At 52.4% G+C, this 18,740-nt stretch overlaps 1 protein-coding gene across 1 annotated transcript in view; it reads right to left on the reverse strand.

Moving 5' to 3' along the window:
• Positions 1-18,740, reverse strand: part of LHFPL1 (LHFPL tetraspan subfamily member 1) — a 27,386-nt gene that overhangs the window by 8,069 nt on the left and 577 nt on the right. The window contains exons 2-3 of the mRNA XM_069065206.1: positions 11,362-11,914; positions 4,734-4,832 (exon numbers count right to left, since the gene is read on the reverse strand). Of these exons, the coding sequence (XP_068921307.1) occupies positions 4,734-4,832; positions 11,362-11,743 (481 nt within the window). The 5' untranslated portion in view covers positions 11,744-11,914. The remainder of the gene's footprint in view (positions 1-4,733; positions 4,833-11,361; positions 11,915-18,740) is intronic.

Here is an 18,740-nt window from a genome sequence, read left to right on the forward strand (position 1 = left end):
GAGAGAGAGAGAGAGAGAGAGAGAGAAGGGGGAGGGGAGAGAGAGAGGCAGCCATAAGCTTGTGAGAGAGGTTACTCTCTGACAGGGGAAGTGGGGAAGCAGGATGTGCGAGGAGAAACCCTGAATGGTGTCATTCAAGGAGGGAGTAGGGTGGTTGTAAGGAAGGCACTGTGGACATGGGCCTTGGGCTGGGGGTGGGACCTACAAGAAAAGGCTGCTATTTCAGCAGTGACTGAGGGAGTGGAGAGCCTGAGCTAATGATTGGTGCTTCAGAAAGGAATGGTTCATGGTTCTGGAGATAACAGGAAAGGACTTGGAAGAGATTGGGCAAAGCTTCAGCCAACCAGGGCTCAGTAATTTCAGAGATATACATGCTGCTTATCTAGAAGCTGTAGCTGGAAATGGCCCAAAGGTGGGCCCTTCAAGTGTAGAAACTGTGGGGAGGAGGGTTGCATTGACATCCATAGGAAAAGGTGAGCCATTCCATGAGTCTAGGCCTCAAGACTCAAATGATGACCTCTGACAGAGTCCAAACTTCATGGGACAAATCCCTTTTATGAAATGATTTGTTTTGTAAAACTTGGACTCAGCCAAAAGGTCATACTCAAGGACCTAGAGGGCCTCATGTGGTCTTGAGGCCGCAGGTTCCCCACGCCTGGTTTGGGCTCTGAAAGAGAAATCCCCTTAGTCTCCTGGGTGGTAGTTCTAGAGAGAGATTCCCAAACAGCCAGGTTCCCTCTTGTGTCTGGGGTGTCCTGACCTTTCTTGTCTCACAGGGGCTTCTGGGTATCAAGTAGTCTTGCAGAGAACCAAGTAGCAGCCCAGGACAATGAACTTTCCATGAAGGATGGGAAGGAACAGGAAAAAAAGACAAAAGAGAGAGAGAGGGAGGGGGAAAAGAGGGGAGGGGGCCTAGAAGAGGAAGAACAGAGGTTTTCCTTGGAGAACGGCAGGCAGAATGCGTGTGGGGGCTGGCCATAGGGGGAGGGAGGCAGGATTAGGCCCCTTCCCTGGTTCTTTCCTAATGTAGGCGTAACTTCCTTTAACAGCCCCCTCCTCCTGCCCACCCCCTAGCTGAGCTTGAGTGTGCCAGCCCCTTCCCTCTCTTGGGGGCTGCTGAGAAGCTGACAGACCTATCTTGTAGGAGAGCTGTCATTGAAAGGGAGGCCTGCTGGGGCCAGGAATGGGAGGTACCCGAGAATGCCTCATTGTCTACCCCAGACAGGCATTTCTGGAGGCCAAGGAAGTCACAACATGAACAAGAGTTAAGATCCTGCTGCTGAATTGGGAGGCAGACAATCTGCTATTTCCTCCCAGTATGTCTGTGGCCCAGTCCCCTCCCTTCTCTGGTCTTGGCTTCCTCCTCTGTTAAATGAGATGGTTGGACAGGGGGCCTCAAAGGTCCCTTCTAGGGCTAGAGCTAGTATGACTTGTGTCTCGGAGATGTTCTGAATGTGGCCCCCAGGGCAGTCAGGACTATCATTCCAAGGGCCTCTTCCCTTCATTCTGGGTTTGGGATATACTGCAACAGCTTGGGGCTTGAGGCCACTAGGGGGAGCCATAGTGCACAGAGTAAAGCGCCTGGAGTCAGGAAGACACCTTCCTGAGCTCATATCTGTCCACAGACACTCACTAGCCACGTGACTCTGGAAAAGTCTCTTCACCCTGTTTGCCTCAGTTTCCTTATCTGCAAAATGAGCTGGGGAAGGAAATAGCAAGTCCCTCCAGGATCTCTGCCAAGAAATCATCCAATGAGGTCATGAAGAGCCTCTCATAGCCCCCAAAGTGCTGGCCACAATTCTCAGCCCTCTCTGTGGCAGCCTGCTGAGGGTAATAGGGTCACATGCGAATGCTGAGCTAACATGATGCCAGTTTGGGGCCCAGCTTGTCAGTCTCCTAGCTGGGTGAGTCTGAAAAGGGCAGCTCTCCTTTGAGACTCTCAGTTTCTTTATCTGTCAAATGGGGCTAATAATAAACACTTCATAAAGAGTACATAATCCCCAGAGGGTGCTGGTCAGCAGTGAGGGTCTGCACCTGTCTGGGATGGACCTCCTCAGTTGCCTCACGGCCTTGACCTTTGTCTCTCCATTTAAGCAACTCACCATACCTCACATAGCTAGTCATGAGCCATAGGCCAAACCCCAGGCCTGGAACTCAAGGCTTTTGGTCCCAGACTTGCAGTCCAGTCCATTTTCCAAGGCATTCTGGGCTCTTTTGCAGGCTGGCCAAGGTACCCCATTAGGGACGGAGGACAAGAGGAGGGCAGAGTGGAAGAGAAGGGAAGGTGATGAGCCAGACAGAATGGCGAATCATGGCCAGGGAAGGCCCAAATTCCACTGGCCAAGGGGACCCAAGGAGTCAGAGGCATAAGGAAGGGCAGGAGGCAGAGTTCCAGGGCCTGCTGAGGGCTGCTACTCTGGGCATGTGGGTCTTGCTTACACAGTCTCCCCGCATCCTACATGAGCACAAAGAATGTGCTGGACATCACAAGAGGAAAGCAGTCAAAGAAAGGCCCTCCGGAAGTCCAAGACCCAACAAAAGGTCACAGGAGGCTTCAGGTCAGCCAGGTGGCAGAAAATGATGAGAAGGTGGGCCAACCTCCAGAGTGGAGACACAGCCTACAAGCATCTAGGAAGTGGCTGTTGTGGCCATCACCAAGGGGAGCCTCTAAATGCTGATAACCCGCCCCCTCCCTCTGGGCAGGCAAGCTAGGGGCCCTCCAGTCTACAGGACACAATGTGAGCTCCAGAGCTGGAGCCAAGAGACCCAGTCACACGAGAGGAGGAAAAGGGAGCCCTGGGCACCAGAGGCAGGGACACACTCATGGGTGCACTCTCATAGCCAAGCTGCCAGGGCCTCAGCACCCTCACTTCCCAAGACCTAGTGCCCCGCTCTGCTCCTTCTCCTCACCAGGGCCCCTATTCTCTTGGATCCTCCCCTGCCTACACTCTCCTCCTGCCCTAGCTGGACTGCTTGGCACCATCCTCTCCTCTACAATCCCTCGCCCCTCAGCTTATTGCTTACCAAGCCCTTCATCTGCCATGCTTGCTCCTTGTCTTGAGTGCAGCAGGAGAAAAGTCACCAAACTACTGACTGGACCCTCTACAAATACGTCATCCAATCTCAGCTGGGCCCTCCCTACAGCACCTTCTCCTGAATGGCCCAGTCTCCAAACCACAAGTGCTTCCAAAGCTCCTTAGACCCTCTCCTGAGCCCTCCTCCCCTCACTCTGGAGCTGAGAGGCCCCTCCTCCTCCTCTCCTATCACTCAGGCATCTTCTCACCCTCCTTCACTTCTGTCTCTGAAGAAGTAGCAGCCCATGGCACCATCAAAGCTAAAGCTAAACCCTCTCCATGTATCCTCAAGCCCCTGCCCTGCCCTCCCGTCCTCTCCAGCACATTGCCCCCTTTTCTCACCTTGACTCTCTGATCTTAAGTCTCTCCCTGAACACCCATCTTCTATAGGAAACCTTCCCCAACATCTCTTAATTGTTATGCCTTCCTCTGTTAATTATTTCCTGTTAGCTCTTTTGATCTCATCAACCCCTAAAAGGTTCAATGGTCATTTCTAGGCAGGTAATTCCTAGATTTATGTCCATCAGCCCTAATATCTCTCCTAAATTTCAGTCTCACATCCCCATCCACTGCCTTTTGGATATCTCAAACTGGATGGCCTAAAGCGTCTCAACCACACAAGTCTTGGTCTTTCACCCAAATCCTCCCTTCTTCCTAATGTCCTTCTTATTATCAAGGCCCCCTGGATTCACCACTTCAGCATCATTCTTGACTCCCCACTCTCCCCCTCAACCCAGCCAATCTGCTGCTAAGGCCTGTCCACTTTTCCTTCATCACATTTTTCAGATACACCCCCTTCTTTCCTCCAACTCTGCCACCCCCTGGTGTAGGCCCTCAGCATCTGCTGGTTAAACATCCTGCCACAAGTCTCTCCCACAGTAGTCTATCCCAAAGCATAGGTCTGACCATGTCAACCCCTACTTGGTTCACTCCGGTGGCTCCTTATCACCTCCAGGATCCAATAAAGTCCTCCATTTGGCATTGAAAGGTCTATGAGCCCATCCCTTCCTCCTCCATTTTAAGTGTTATACTTTCCTCCCCAACATGGACTGACTCTATAACCTAACCACACTGGCATTCTGCTGTTCCTTGAACATGACACCCCATCTCCCATCTCCATGCCTTTGTACTGGCTGTGTCCCAGGCCTGGAATGCTCTCCCTCCTCACCTCTGCCTCTCCTTTTCCTTGGCTTCTGGTCTTTTCTGGTCTCCATGGCTCTAAGATCCCCCTCCATGGATGTATTTATTGTTACGCTGTCTCCCAGCTAGACTGGGAGCTCCTTGAGGGCAGAGATTTTGCCTTTTGTTGTCTCCCTAGAGCTTAGCACAGCACCCAACACCCATGAAATCTTCGACACATGCTTGTTGAATGACTAAAGCTTGATTTTGGGAGGAATTTTCTATCAATGAGAGGTATCCCAAGGGAGTAAATAGCCTGGGATGCCCCTTCTCTGGGGGATTCCTGAAGAATTTGAATGGCCTCTAGTCAGGTCAGATGTGACCTCAGACATTCCTTCCAACTTGAGGACTCTTCAAGCCTGATGGCCTGGGAATCCCCACCCACCCCAGCAGGTCTGAGGTCCTGGCAATCCCCCCACCAGCTCTCCTTCCCCATTCCTCCCACCGTCCCTCCTGCTCCCCTTCTTGGGCCTCTCTTACCTAAGTGAAACTGACTGGAGACGTTCCCACAGGTCTGCATCACCTCAGGGCTGTTCCAGCCTAGGGGGTACAAGGCACAGCCTGCACCAATCAGCAGACCTAGGACAAAAACATACAGAGTGGACAGTGGGTTGAGAAGCCCCAGTCCCAGCTCACCTCCTCAGGGAAGCCTTCCCTGATTACTCCCAGTCACACTGTTTTTTCCTCTTTTGGAACCATCATAGTCTCAGTGATCTATACCATGAAAATAACCAAGGTGGCCATCTAAACAGAACCCAATGAGTAATGTAGGCCATTGAGGAGAGGAGCCATTTATTAGCAAGACCTGGCCAGACCTATGCCTTGATAGGAAACCAGCTTTGTCACCCAAAGGCAGCCACTGGTTCAAATGGCAAGGGCACTGGGGGCGCACCAGCCCCTGATCAGCCAGATACCTCAGGGAGTACCCACTCATAGCATTGTTCTCATTGAGAACACTGGTCTCCCATCTTCCAGCATTGCCAAGGACTGCTGGGACGAGCTTGGCTCCTCGGGGCTCTGCCTGGCTCAGGGAGCTCCCTACTGTTCAGACAGTTTGGTGAAGCACCAAGGAGGGGAGGCCCAGCCTCTTCCCAGCTGCATGGACAAGCCTCACTGTCCATTCAGACCGCTCCCTCCACAAGGGGATCTCAAAGCATCTTTTGAACTCTAGCGGCATGTATGAGAGTTGGCAGCTGATGAGTGCCCATGCCAAGGGGAAATGCCACAGAGGCCTCCCTGATGGGCATGCAATGAGTGAGCATCCCCTTCATGGGAGAGCTTTAGAAATAGGTGGACAATCACTTCATTGCACTATTGTCTGGGGGATTTTGGGTAGATCAGAGAGTAACATTCCCACTTCTCCCCAGCGAGAACAAGATCCCGACTGTGAGGTAGGCAGGACAAGCATTAGTATGCCCACTTGACAGATGAGGAAACTGACGCTCAGAGTGGAGCAGTCACAGAGCCAAGTCCAAACTGGACCCTCCAGACTCCTGAGGCTAAAGCATTTATGACTACAAGAAGGGGGTTAGGGTTCATCCCCTGTGAGTATCAGAGACTCAAGGCCAGGCTACAAAGGTAGACCAAGGCCCGACTCCTCTGCCCAGTGCCCATGTCTAGTGTTGTCCCAAAGAGCAGCTCACATCGAAGCACACAGAGTCAAAGCTGCCTTCCTGCCCAGGTCCCATGCTTGGCTTCTCAGGGAACAAAGAGGGTGTTGGTCAAGTGCCCCCTCAGACACTGAGCCCCAGGCTAGAAGAGGTTGCTGGAGCCTGATTCACAGTCCCTTGAGACAGGCCCCTGGGGCTCCTCCCAGCCAGGCCTCGGTGGCCAAAGGCCTCTACCTATGCTCCTGATCCAGGCTTCATTCAGCTTTCATACCCTAACTGGCCTTTCCCTCTAACTGTTTCCTAGATGAGGCACCATGAAGGGACCCATCAGAGGGCACCCAGCTCAACACAAAAGTGATTTGGTAGGGGGGCGACACCACTGTCCCTTGTCTCCATCCAGGGGAAGGAAAGCAGGGGTAGTCATCCGGTGGGAGAAGGCTGGAGCAAACGTGCCTTTCCACCCAGTCATCTTCCTTGGAACTCTCAATTACGCCCATTACATTTGCTCAGAACGGAGGCTACCATCTCCCTGCACATTTCAAAAACCAAAATGAAGTCCATGGTCAATTACGTGCAAGTGCATCCCACATACTTCTGCAAGAGGATGGAGAACTGTGGCCTGCTGGGGGCATGCATGCTGGACTATGTCCATGCCAGGCCGCTGCCACTGTGGGCAGAAGGGAAAGGAGGAGAAAGAAGAGGGTGGCCAGGGAAGTGGCCAGGAAGGGACTCCTCCCGCTGGCCCGCTTATCTGGGTGACCTTGGCTAAAGGAGGCCATGTTTCCTGGGCTTCCATTTCAAAGCAAAGATCACACATGAACCTAGCCAGACTGTAGGATCCCATATGCCAGTGCTGAAAGGGACCTTGGAAAGCCACCCATTATACAGAGGAGGAAACGAAGGCTGAGAGCAATTATGGGACTTGCCCAATGGCAAATGCACAGGATAGGATTTGAACCCAGAGCCTCTGCCTCAAAATCTAGGGTTCTTTCTCCTTTACCATGAGTGGCAAGGACGAAGGGAGCAGTAATGCTTGTTGGGATCCTGGAAGCTTTCAGAGAAGATGGGGGAAGCATTGCTAGGAGTCCAGGCACACAGTTCCCAATGGCTGTGTCAGGGTAGAGAGTTCATTCAATGTAATCCACCAAGCATTTATTAAGCTCTTAGTTCATGCCAGGCACAGTGTTAACTGCTGGGGTGGGGGCAAAGATCATAATACCAACAATCAAAAGGTCTTTGCCTTTTATCAGGGGAGATGATGGGCACACATATAAACCTGGAGAAAGTATACGCAGAGCTATTTTGGGGGCTGGGGGAGAGCCTCATGAACATAGGTGATGCCTGAGCTGAGCCTTGAAGGAAGCCAGGGATTCTATGGGGCAGAAGTGAGAAGAGGTGGGAAGGAGGAAGGTATGCTTGGCATGGGAAACAGCATGGATAAAGGAACAGAGGAAAGAGATAAATGACACATGCAGGAAACAGAAGGGAGTCTCGTTTAGCTGGGACTTAATGTCTATGAAGGAGAGTAACAGGAAATAAGTCAGGAAAGCTTTGCATGAAGGGGCAGAAGAGATTACTAAGGAGCCACTGAAGCTTGTCAAGGAGGGGGTGACGTGGTCAGAACTGTGCTTGAGGAATGCCAGTCTGGTAGCTGAGTGGCAGCAAGAACTATTCAGAGGCAACTGTGATAGTCCTAGAGATGGGGGCTGGGGTACTGAATTCGAGTAGCAGCCGTGTGACGAGAGATCATGGAGGGGTCGATTCAACCCGATTTGACAATGTTTGGGATGTTGAAGCCCAGGATTATGGAAAGAGAAGGCAGAATCAAAGCTGACTCCAAGGCTATGAGCCTGGGAGGCCAGAGGGATGGTGGGCCCCACAACAGGAACAAGGAAGGGGGCAAAAGAATGAATTCTGTTTAAGACATGTTGAGTTTGGGCTGTCTACAGGACATCCAGCTGGAGGTGTCCAAGAGGCGGTGATGTGGGCCAGGGGCCTAGGAAACAGACCAAGGCTGGAAGTCTGTGAGTGGAGATGACAGCTGAAACCCTGGGAACTAACAGACCGCCAAGGGAGAAAGTACAAAAGGTTGGCGTCCTTGACAGTGGCAGAGACGTGGATGTTTGAGATCATCTGGGCCCTGGGGAGGAGTACTGTAGCCAAACATGGAGCCAAGAAGCCAGAAGGCAAGGCTGGGTCAGTAGATCAGAGGCTCATGGCTGGCTTCATGGATCCAAACAAGGACCTTGACATGTCAGAGTAGAGGCCTAGCAAGTCACCCCTCAGACCAGAGCCACATTTAGGATGCTTCTTAAGCCCTTTTACTTGTGGTAGGAGAGGGAGGGTCCTTTACATCACCCAGCCTGTGGCCCACTCTGAGGCAGAGGGCCTCAGGCCAGCCAGGTACTTTCACAGAATACAGTTGAGCTGCATTTCCTGGCTAGCCTAGCAATCAATTACAGGGGCTGGGGCCTGGAAGTCTGGAAGGACCTCAGGGAAACCAGCTTAAATCTGTGCTCCACAGAAAGACAGCAAGGCTTTCCTGTTTAATGCTCCCATGGCTGCTCCTTGGGATTTGTCTTGGCTTCATAGCAGCTGTTGGGGTAGCAGTGCCCAGCTGAGGCCCACCTGACCAGCTGCTCTCCTCTTCCTTATGGGAGGAGTGGATGGTGGCCACTGATCTGGAAGTGAAATGTGCCCCATATTTGTTTCTCTCCTCCCCTTCCCGCCACAGGCCGGAGCAGCTCCCTAAGGTGCTGATCTGTCCCATGAGCCCCTGCTGGAGCAGCAGGAGGGATCTGTGGGGGTGGGGTGGGGTCACCTTGTCTGGTCTGACTCTTTCCTGCATTTGGCTCCCACACCTCATCTCCGCGGTCAAAGGCTTGGCAGAGAGAGTGGAGACTGGGCCCTTAATGGATCTTCTCTCTAGCTCTCTCTCAGTGGTTTGGGGGCCCACAGACATGAATCTTCCCTGGACGTAATTGGCTCCTTGGCTGATGTATTTTGGTTAATGCACACACTGCCGAGAAAGTACAGGACCCAGGACAAAATCAATCTCCCTCAGCTGACCTGGGGGCTGGGGAATCCCACCTCCTGTCTAGTGTCTTCCTTCCTTGGCACCCAACTGGTTGCCTTCCTGCCCAGGAGGAAGCTGGCCTCTGGGGCTTGGGTGGCCAGCCTGTGTCTGGTGCCCACATAGTCTTTCCTAAGTGACACCCTGGTGTGCTGCTGTCCCAGGGGGTTCTGTCCCCCAGGGAAGTGCCACCCCCACATCTCAGTGAGCCTTGCCAGGTACACACCTGGAAAAGGGGAATTTTACAAATGGGGAAGTTGAGGCACAGAGAAGAGAAGGCAAGTACCTCTTCCAAGGAGGCACCCAAGATGTAGGATCAGACCCCCAAGAGTCCTGGTGTGAGGCTGGCTCTGCCATGACCTCCATTCTCTCCCTTGTCCACTCCGTCCTTTACACAGTTACCAAAATGATGTTATGATCTGGCCATGTCACTCCCTCACTCAGCTAGTTTCTAGCGGGGATAAAGTGAGAACTCCGAATCCTGGCGTTCAGGGCCCTTGTGAACCTACCATCCTTCACTCACCCACCTGTGTGTGTTTGGCTTGTTTCCTCCCTTCGAAGATTACCTGGGATTTAACGGCAAGGCAGAGCACCGTCCTCAACTGCAGTCTCTTCATACTTACAAGAAACTGGGAAGAAAGTCCCCCAGAAACGTGCAAACCCCCCATCATTGGGATGTGGGAAAAGCTTGGTGGGGCAGGAATCTGCAAGAGCTGAGCTTCTATCCCACCTCCCACATTTACTAGCTGTGTGACTCTGGCCAAGTCACTTAACTGCTCTCAGTTTCAGTTTTCACATCTGCAAAATGGGGATAAATATAGCTCCTAGCTGCCAGGGTTGTTGTGAGGATCACACAAGGTGATTGGCAAGTGTTTTATAAACCTCAAAGTGCTAAATGGTAGCGACTGTATTCTTATTCTTACTGTTATTCTGACCTGTAATTTTCTCCTCCCCCTTCTACTGCCCTCCTCTCAGTGCTAGAGGGATCCTCAGAGATGAAGCAGAAGGGAGGACCAGTGGATTCTGGGCATGGAAGGAAGCCTGTGCCAAATGGAGGGGCAGAGATGGGAGAGGGAGGTCCAGGTTGGAAATCAGCTGATGAGGATGATGATGGTGGTGGTGATGGTGAGGAAGGTGTAACAATACTGGAAAGCTAGGTTTGGACCAGGTTGTAAAGGGCTTTCAAAGCCAGAGTTGTTGTTCGAGGTAATAGGGAGCCCCTGTGGTTTAATCAGGGGAGTGACATGGTCATACTTTTGCTTTAATAAAGTGGGTCCCATTATTATCCCCAGAATAAGGGAACTGAGGGGAAAAGCCTTTTCCTGGCTCATGGAGCAGCCCTCTCCCTAACTCTTCCTTTGGGCAGCCCTGGCCCTCAGCTGACAGCCTGAGGTCCATCTCCAGCCAAGGCTGCCCCCAGGGCCACAGCCAGATATACAAAGGCTGGGAAAGAATTCCCCAGGTTTGTATGGGGCTGCCTGGCACTCTATTCTCAGACAGTTCCAGCTGGATGGGAGGAGGTAACCCCAAAGCTTGTGACTGCACACCTCTCCTCTGTTCTGTCACACCTGCAACCTGTGGCCAGGGTCACGCAGCCAGGGCCCCTGGAGCAGACGAGGAACCCAAGTGAGGCAGGAGATGACAGGGTTCCCAAGCTCATAAACCCAAAGGAGCTAGGCCAAGGCCCTCATTTTATGGAGGGGGAAACTGAGACCCAGGCCCTGGGGAAGGCCCCAGAAAATGTGTGAAGGCCCAGTAGTGGCCCCAGAACAGGGTGAGCCTTCCAAGGAAGTGGGGCAACGGCAATGCCAATGAAAACAACAGTGATAGCGCCAACCCCAGCAGTCCTGAGGATAATGGCTGGTTAACAGCCATTTTTGTAAGGAGGTTTGCAGGGTCCATGAGCTTCTGGCTCTCTCTCACACTCTCCTAACAGGCCTGTCAGGCAGGTACAAGATTATTGTCTTCCTCACTTGACCAATGAGAAAGGGAAGGCGCAGACTCGGGCCTGGAGACTAGAGGTTGGACTGGAGCCCACAGCAGCTTCCTGACCAAGTTCAACACTAATCTCTCTAGCAGGCTTTCTCTCCAGGGAGGCCTGGGATGACTGGAGCAGACCGGAAGGCCCCTTTCTCCTCCCCCTCATTTCTCTCCTGCTAGGTTGACATGATGTCTACCCCTACAGAGTCATTCATTTATCTGGCAGCCAAAAGTCATACCTTGAGGTGCAGAGGTTTCTAGGAGATAGACTCTGGGGGATGGGGCCTACCTGAAGACCGGGTATCTTCAGGGGGGAAGCAGCAGTCAGAAGAGGAGGCGACCTCCGAGGGCGACCTCCCTCATCCTGTCCTGCCATGGGTGAGACACAGGCCTTGATGTCAGCAGCCCTGCCCTAGCCCACCCACTCCTCAGCACCCAGTCTTACCTCCCACAAACTGGGCCGCTCCCATGCATCGGCCCATGATCCTGGAGATGAGCTCGTCCATGCAGCAGCCCAGGATAGCCCCCAGTGCCACCAGGAGCAGCAGGGCACAGCCCATGCCTGTCACCACGGTGCACATCTGCCAGGCTAGGCTGGGGATGGCATTGAAGTTGGCATAGCGGCCACACTCTTCCACCATCACCAGGCTGCGCCCTTCACCCCGGACAGGGTAGTTGCAGCGCCGGAACATACTGAAGGACACTGGCTTCCCGAGCTGGGAGCCAAAGAGCCAGTAGGGCAGGAAGTAGCTGGCGGTGCTGGCTATGGCGGTGAGCATGGACAGCACGGCCCAGAGGATCCCCACCGGGGTCAGGCTGCCCTTCATGCTTTCATGAACTCTGCCTGCCTGTTGAGGCCTGGGGGGGAGGCTGATCTTGATGGCAAAGCGGGAGCCGCTAGGCCTCCTCCTCTGAAGTAGAACTCGGTCCAGTGTCAGGATCCAGGCCTTTTGTGGCTTCCTGTCCTGTGGCTGGTGATGGGCTGCTTCTCACTGGTGCTGTGTGGGGAGAGGTACAGAATTGCGTTAGTAACGGCCACAGCCGCCAGCTCAAAGTCAGGGTGTGTGTGGGGGCAGCCAGACTCCCCAGCAGCCCAGGCCCAAAGCCCCCGCCTCTAGCCCACGTACTCTCATTCTAGTCAGACACTTCATCTGCCACCTCTGTGGCTGTCCCACATGCCTGTGAGGCGCACCCCAAATCCCTCGCATACGAGGGCTCTCCCCTGCCCCCACCCCATCTACATTACTTGTATTTTTCTCTATACTAGAACGTGTGTGTGTATGTGTGTGTGTACAGAGTAGATGACCTTGGAAGGTCCCTTCTAGGCTCATGATTCAGTGAAGCTCTTCTGAATGATGCCCAATTCTGGGCATATACACACATACATACATATACATATGTCTTTAACATATATACATATATGTGTACATACATATATATCTTTAATCACTGAAATAAATAGCTAAGACTCCTGGGATAGCCACCATCTGATACGCACTTATCCATGCCCCCTGTGGTATGGCACCAGTAGAATGGAAGCCCTTCGAAGACAGGGCATGTCTGACTTTGGTCTCTGTATTCCTTGACAAACAGTGCCTAGCATACATCTAGTGCTTAATAGATGCTTGAACTGAGTTTGATGGAGAGGGGGCTCCTGTGCCTGTGACCCAGCCTGAGGGGACGAGGCCGAGGCCTGGAGGGCACGTGCTAACAGGCACTGCGTGAGGCTGGGAGCTGGGCCATGGCTCGGGAGGTTCATGTCTGAGGAGGGCCCCCTTCTGCCTTCAGGCCCCTCTTGTAGCTGAGGGAGAGAAGAAACATTTATTAAGCGCCTACTATGTGCCAGGCAGGCATTGTGCTAAGCACTTTACAAATACTATCTTATTTGATCCTCATAACTCCCCTGGGATTTCTAGCTTTTCTTTCATTTCTACCTTGCCTGGGCCTCCCAACAATCTCATGAGGTAAGTACTTCGGGGATCATTATTCCCATTTTACAAATGAGAAAACTGAGGCTCAGAGAGGGAAAGTGACTTGTCCATGGCCACACAACCAGTAAACTTTTGAGGTGAGATGTGAATCTGGGTCCTTTCTGATCCTCACAACAACATTGCTAGGTAAACACCATGGGGATTAATAACCCTCTTTACAGAAGAGAAAATGACTCAGTTGTGTGTGGCTACTTAGCTAATAAGTATCTGGGGGCGGAATCCCCAAAGCTCTTTGCTAGAATGTCACTGGCTAGGTTCTGTCCTCCTGAGGGTGGAGGGAAGGAGTGAGGGGGAAAGGCTGTGGTGAGGGAGAAGGGGGGGGCAGAGACATCAAGAATCTGGGGGATTCCAAGGTCCCGCCCGCCTGGAGGAGCTTCCCTGAGTCATGGGCCTGGAAGGCAGGTGCCAATGAAGGGGCCTCTCCGTGGGCTGTGCTGCTGTTAATAACACACACCTTTGAGGTCTTCCTCATCATGGCCCTTCTAAATCTCTCCCACTACAACCATCCACCCCTTCTCTTTGGGTGCTGGCCTCTGTGTTCCTAGAGGGAGACCCCACAGCTCATTAACAGCTCAAGCTCCACGTGTCCCCAGACATCCATCATCTGCCCCCTCCCCCACTCCCTGCTGGCTTCTCCTCCTACCCTGGATGCTTCCCTCTTCCTCACCTGACATCACCAATCAGGTCTCTCCATTCCCCCAGACACCACCCTCTTCTGGGCCTTCTCCCCCTCTTTCCTGGATTATTGGAATCAGTGTCTGCTTCCAGACTCTCTTCTCCAGTGAATTCTCCATCACAACTGCCAACAACCTCTTCCCAAGACATATATCTAACCACATCAGTCTCCTGCTGAAAGCTCTTCCATTGCTCCCAGTTACCTCTATCATAAAGTCCAAATGCCCAAGGCTGGCAGTGAAGGCCCCCCCAACCTGGGCTCTGTAGTCTGTATTGAAACTGGCATCTCTGCTGTTAGCTGAGCCCAGCATTCTGGCTCCTGGCTCTGCCTTTGCACAGGCTGGGCCCCATGCTCAGAATGCCCTCCCTCCTCCCTTCTGCCTTCCTTCAAGGCCTAGCTCACTGTGCCACCTCCTCCAGGAAGCCTTCCTGATTCCTCCCTTCTCTAATCACCTCATAGGCACTGTTTTCATAAATGTATCGAGCCAAGGAAACATAAATCCCTTCAGAACACATGCTGTATTTCTTTTCTTTTTTGGTTTTTGTATTGCTAGGGCCTAACACAGGCTCTTACATGCTGTATGAAAGAATCCCAGAATCTCAGGGGCAGAGATCAGCTGCCATCTAGCTTGGTCCACTCGGGGACAAGAGTCCTGTCTACAACATCCACCACAAAAGGTTGTCCAGCGTCTGAAGCCTTCCATGGAGGGGGTGAGCCCTTCCATCCCCTCTGATGCAGTCCAGGCCATTGTTAGGAAATCTTCCAGCCAAAGTCTGTCTCTTTGCCACAACCCTCCCTCCATGTACTCCCACAATTCACATGGCCTCCACAAGCCATTAACCAATCACAGATCATGGACTCAGAAACTTTCCCCCCTCCTGCTTGCCCCCCAAAGCGCACTCTCTATGACCTCCCAAAACTGTGGTGCCCCAAATTGACCATCATGCTCCAGAAGTGGCCTGATCAGGGTGGAGGACAGAGAGATGATCACCTCCTTATTCCTGGACACTCTTTAACACAGCTCAAGATCAAACGATCTAGGAGGCCAGGCTTCCCAATCTCACTGTTGTCTCATGGAGCTCTTGGTCCACTCAAATCCCCAGATCCTTTTCAGAAAAGCCACTATCTTACACTGCTGCCTCCATCTTGTACACAAGGCCTCCCCCGCCCCAATTAGCACCCCCTCCTTCTCGTAATAACTTGGTAATACTCGGCAGTTTCTGACTAATACAACAAGGAGGATTGTAGCCTCCTGGTACAATGACTGTTTGAGAAGAGGCAGGGTCTTTTTTTAGCTTTGGTTTCTCCAGGGCCTTGTACACGGTAGGTACTTATTAATGTCTGCTGATCTGACCTGCTTGCCCACCAGAGATCTTTGCCCACTGGGAGTCAATTGATGAGATACCTTGGGCATTCCTTCTCCAAGATGAAAGAAGAAGCTTCTAGCGGTCTGGGGGGGGGGGCTTTAATCAAGGACACCTGGCTAGTGGATAAAGGGTCACAGTTTAACCCTACTTCCGAGTTGGTTATGTTTTAGTCCTGCCTCTGAGACTGGCCTTGTGACCCTGAGCAAGTCACAACCTCTCAGCTGCAGACTTTTCCCACAGAGAGGTCCTCACAACTAACGAGAGGAGAGAGTGCAGCTGGGAGCCAGTTCTGAATAGGATGGCAAGGTGCTAGGAAGGGGAGTCTCTTGTCCAGCAGCTGCCATGGAAGAGGGCTGGAATCTTGCTTAAGGTGGGTGGGCCTTCGAGCAAGGTGGTACTAGAACGGAAGAGCCAGCCTTGACTGAAATATCGGTTACTTGGAAGGAAATGGGAATGTGTTGATCCTCCGCCTGCCTTGTCCTAGGAAGTGACTGAGAAGTACATTTCCTTTTGCAGATAGGTAAACTGAGGCCTGGCTCAACCAATTTGTACTGTTGAGAGTAGAGGCCTATTCTCCTCATCCTCTAGCCATCTGCTGTTCTGGATGTAGATGGCCATGCCTGTGTTCCCTGCAAAGCTATCTGGGGGGGATTTCCAAGGTACTACTCTGCCCCCTGTCCCTTCTGCCACAAAACAGCCAAGATGCAGCCAGCAAATGCCCTTTGTAAGGGGATAACTTTCACAGAGATCTCTCCAGCCAATTGACCTCCTCCTGCCTCTTCTCCCTATTGGACACACATCGCATTGTGGAGAGTTGGACATCACCTGGAAACTAGGTGGCACAGCATGCCACTGAGGAAAGAACCCTGAGTTCAATTTCCAGTTATGCCACCTGCTGGTTGTGTGACCTTAGAGCAGTCATTTCATTTCTTTGGGCCTCAGTTTCCTTCTCTGTAAAATGAGAGACCAGATGTCCTCTAAGGTCCTATAACCACTGTGGCAAAGGCATGACTCCTTGGCCCCCTCCCAGACCTTACCCTTCATCTTACATCCCCATTCCCATGGTGTAACTGCAACTCCCCTCCACTGCAGCCTCCCTTTCCCTCTTCTACCTCTCTTGTTTCTCCCTGGATCACTACCCCTGGAGTCCAAAGTCATGGAATCTCCTGGGCTTCCCTGCTCCAAACCAGGTTCCCAGTCCTAAGCCTGGTATCCCTGTCCCAGCTGCAGTGAAAGGCCACCAACGGTGGGGAGTATCTTTGATGGGACTGTGGCTGGCACACAAGGACTGGTGGAGCAAATGAAGTTGCCTACAGAATTAGGGGATGTGACCCCAACCGGGGATTTGTAGAGGCTAGGATAGAGGAAGTGACTTACCCAAGTTCCCACAGCTAGTACATGACAGGGCCACATAGTAGAATTAGGTGTAGCCAAATAGATAGAACACTGTAAGTGGACTTGAGAAGACCTGAATTCAAATTTGACCTCAGACACAAACTAGCTGTGTGACCCTGGACAAGTCACTTAACCTCTGTCTCTCTCAACTGTAAAATGGAGATGATAATAGCACCTGCTTCCCATTGTTCTTGTGCCTGGAGTGTAGTAGGCCCCAGCTAATGTTTGCTATTATTAGAATCCACATCTCCCAACTCTTAGGCCTGGGTTCTCTCCACTTCCCTATGCTACCTGCCCTTACACTGTAAAAAGCACACCTCCCAGGGTGGAATGGGGTGCTAGCCAGAGCAGAGCTTTTATAGATTCTGGGGAGAGGGAGATGCCATCATTGTTTCCTACTGGTGGGCTCCTCTGTGATGCTCATGGCACTCCCATGCTGTGGGGGAGAGCTGGAGCTTGAGAAGGCTGTGCCCACATGGAAAGATTGCCCTGATGTTAAAGCCAGTGCCAGCCAAGGTCGGTTCTAGGCTCCTTCCTCCTTCATGGCTGCCCGCAATGAAACATGTCTCTGGGAGCTTGCGTGGAACTAAAGGCACTTCTGCTTGGTTTAAAAGAAATGGGCTGAGTTTGGAATGGAAGAGGAAGAGAATTGATCTTTGCTATGGAACCAGCTCGGCCTCTGGACTTGAAAGCAGGGAGACCAGGATTCAAACTCCCAGAGTGACCCTAGGCAAGTCACCTCATTTCTCTGAGACTCTGGGTTCCATCTGGAAAATGGGGATAACATTGACACCAATCACATAGAGTTGTGGCACAGCTCAAATGATAAAGTCTATAGAAAGCACTCTCTATAGAGATGGCAGCTACTTTCTATATTAGTCCAACCACCACTATTTTACCAGTCAAGACTCAGAGAAGGAAAGAGATCAGCCCAGGCCACCCAGGGCATTGAAACTGGAGCCAGGACTTGGACTCAGCCCTCTTCCCTCCCTCCTCCCCCCTCTTTGCCAAAATGGCTTTCTTTCTTTTTTTTTTAAAGCAATCAGGGTTAAGTAACTAGCTCAAGGTTACACAGTCAGGTGTTTCTGGGTGTGGTGCTAAGTGTCTGAGCCCGGATTCGATCCCAGGTCATCCCAACATTGGAGCCGGTGCTCTTACTCGCTAAGCCACCTGGTCGCCCCAAGTAATTTTGGTTTGTGTTTTTCCAGTTTTTAGTGTTTTTTGCCTTTTGGAGGGCAATTGGGGTTAAGTAACTTGCCCAAGGTTACATGGCTAGTTTTTTTTTGTGTGTGTGTGGGTGTTGTGTCTGAGGCTGGAACTGAACTCGGGTCCTCCTGACTCCGGGCCGGTACTTTACTCACTGTGTCAACTAGCCGCCCCTAAGATGACTTTCTTCTCAGTCTGATGTGCAAAGTAGCCCCCATGCACAAGGGGGCCCCCACACTGACTGGCAGAGCTCCTTCCCTGGCACCTCTGCCCCTGGGTACTACACACCAGGGGCCTCCTGGACACACCAATCCCACCACCACCAAGGGCCTAGTCTAATTGCATTTCATTTGTACCAATGACAATCTGATTCAAAGAGCACTTCCTTACAGACCCAGAGGGTCCAGCGCCCTCCCTGCACCCACTTTCCAAGAGCGTCCTTCCCCTCTCTGCTTCTTCTGCACCTTTCCCCCTTCCCAAATGCTATTCTTGCTCCATTGAATTTTCTGGCTCTGTTCTAGGAGGCGGGTGGGAGGGGGATTGAGGTGGGAAGGGGTGGCAAAGGCAAAAACCAAACAGTCTCTTCCCTTGCCCTGCCCTCTCTGGTAGAAGGAAGACTGGGGGCAGACACTGGAGCCAATGGCAGGCAGGGTTAGGACAGAAGTGGGGGGCCACCCCCCTCAGGAGGCAAGGGCTTCCCTGTCCTTGGGGGCCTGCCGATGCTGCCTGAGTGGACAGCTCTGGGATGCTGGGTGGGGGCGCTCTTACATGCCTTCTCAGGGTTAGATTTGGAGTCAAAGGACCTGGCTTTCAGTAAGGAATTTGGGTGACATTGGGCAAGTGGCTTCGTCTCCCTTTCTGGGCCTCAGTTTGCTTATGTGCCAAATGAGAAGTGAGAACTGGAAAGCTCTAAGGTCCCTTCCAACTCAGTCTCATCCTGTAATCTCTCTGTTTCTCCCCCCTCACCACGCCCCCCATCTCTCTTCCTTCCCTCTTCTTCAATCCACGAGAGAAGAGGCGAAGAGTTTAACTTCGGACTTCTTTTTCCAACGGAGTAGTAGAGGAAAGAGAGTGGGAGGGAGAGGAAGGAGCCTGAACCCGGGCAGGGGCAGGGGGCCGGGCTGGGGCGGGAGCCGGGCAGAGGGCTGGGCAGGGGCAGGAGGCCGGGCAGGGGCGGGAGCCGGGCAGG

This window comes from Petaurus breviceps, unplaced genomic scaffold (assembly GCF_028583685.1).
Source record: "Petaurus breviceps papuanus isolate PSGF00001 unplaced genomic scaffold, PetGlider_PUasm1.0 90681, whole genome shotgun sequence".
NCBI classification, from domain to species: Eukaryota; Metazoa; Chordata; class Mammalia; order Diprotodontia; family Petauridae; genus Petaurus; species Petaurus breviceps.